Here is a 1,650-nt window from a genome sequence, read left to right on the forward strand (position 1 = left end):
AAGAACTTGACCTATACGTTGCTATGTTCTGTTTGCAAAGTACTGGTAAAGACTTGGTTCAATCATACTTGGGAGTTTTATTACACTTATTTTTCCCTAATAAAGAATCTAAAGCTAGAGAATACGGGTAGCTCCTCAATAAAAGACAGTTCTCCTGTTCATTTAACTTTTATGAGAAAAAATAAATTTTAGGGCCTTTCCATCCCTATAAATCGACCTATCTAGATTAACTTCACAACACCTTGTCCTTACTTCCTCGTCCATTAGGCAAAGGCTGTTGCAAGTTTTATTATTTATATAATATTTATTTTCTTGAGAGGTTAAGTAAAATATTATATACTTAACAAAATGTTTAAATTTTCAAAGAAAAAAGTAAAATAAACAAAAGCTTGGAAAGACAGGACCCTCATTGCTAGAAAAATGTAATTCTCCAAACAACTCTGAAAGTCCGATTTAACACCAGAGGAAGAATATTCGTCTTCTTTACTAAGACCTCATCGGTCTAAGAGGCAGCATCTTTCTACCCTTACCTGTCATGCAACTTTCTAATGCCCTCTCTTATGGCCCCTGAGAACAGTCTGAACGCCCTTCTACGGGGCTCTCACGCTTTTCTTTACAGGAATTACCTAACAGTTCGGTTTATTTGGGAATAGGAGGAAAGTGCCTGGAAACTGGAGATTAGGACCGCGCTGTCTTGACAACCTTACTCCTGGCCCCTCCTCCAGCCGCCACCGAGCCCCAGCCCCAGACGCCACTCCACCGGCTCCGTGATGTAAACATAGCCCTTCTCTTCCCTGATGGCCCCCAATTTATTCCCTCGGCCCCGGCTTGGCGGGAGCTCAGTGAATAAAAGACCACATACCCTCGGAAGTGAGGCGAGAGAAGGGCTTAAGCAACTCCGCAAAGCTAAGGTGATTGAGACGAGTGAGCCGCTCGGCTTCTTCGCTGCACAGCGCGGCGACACAGGGGACGAAAGAGTCCGGGATTAGCTCTTGCACCGATTGTACACACTGGGCCATCGCCGTGGTAAGGCAGCGGCGGCGCCCGCCCTCCGGCCGACTCTTCAGAGGCTAATCCTGCGGCTGCAGCAGCTACTGCCGCCGCCCGCCGGCCTAGCCCGGCCGGGCGGGGCCCCGCACCGAAGCCTTGAGACCAATAGAAGGGCTAGATGCCGCCGTCTCGGCTTCCGGAGCACACACCACACACCCCTCCCTGTCACCGCCGCTCCTCAGCGCTCTCCCCGGCGTCCTCACATTCCACCGTGATAGGTAGAGACGACGACAATCGCCAGCTAATCCTCCGGACGGCAAATCCTTGGTCACTGCCTGACCGGAACCGCCATGTTGAGGCCGAACCCTGACCCACCAGAAGTACTATTCCCGGCAGTCCCCGCGCTCGCCCCTCACGTGACGGCGTTAAAGGAGGAGATAGGGGCGGGGAAAGAGAGTCCAGGAGAGGGAAGTGAAGAGCGACGGAGGCCGGTTGGGAGGCTAGCGCCGGAAGTGGCAAGGTGGGTGGGCCCCCAACTGGGCGGGGCTACGAGGCACGCGGCTTTAGACCCGGTTCTCTTGCAGGTGATTGGCAAAACAGAGCGAGGTTCTAGGGGTACCGGACGTGTCTGCACTCAAGGTCGGTGCTGTCACAGTGGTG

The 1,650-nt window shown here is 52.1% G+C and overlaps 1 protein-coding gene across 1 annotated transcript in view; it reads right to left on the minus strand.

The window, feature by feature from the left end:
• Positions 1 to 1,374, minus strand: part of LOC109375992 (trafficking protein particle complex subunit 8-like) — an 18,408-nt gene extending 17,034 nt beyond the window's left edge. The window contains exon 1 of the mRNA XM_019631632.1: positions 863 to 1,374. Within this exon, the coding sequence (XP_019487177.1) occupies positions 863 to 1,019 (157 nt within the window). The 5' untranslated portion in view covers positions 1,020 to 1,374. The remainder of the gene's footprint in view (positions 1 to 862) is intronic.
• Between the last annotated feature and the right edge of the window lie 276 nt (positions 1,375 to 1,650).

Source organism: Hipposideros armiger, unplaced genomic scaffold (assembly GCF_001890085.2).
Source record: "Hipposideros armiger isolate ML-2016 unplaced genomic scaffold, ASM189008v1 scaffold_1022, whole genome shotgun sequence".
Classification (NCBI taxonomy): domain Eukaryota; kingdom Metazoa; phylum Chordata; class Mammalia; order Chiroptera; family Hipposideridae; genus Hipposideros; species Hipposideros armiger.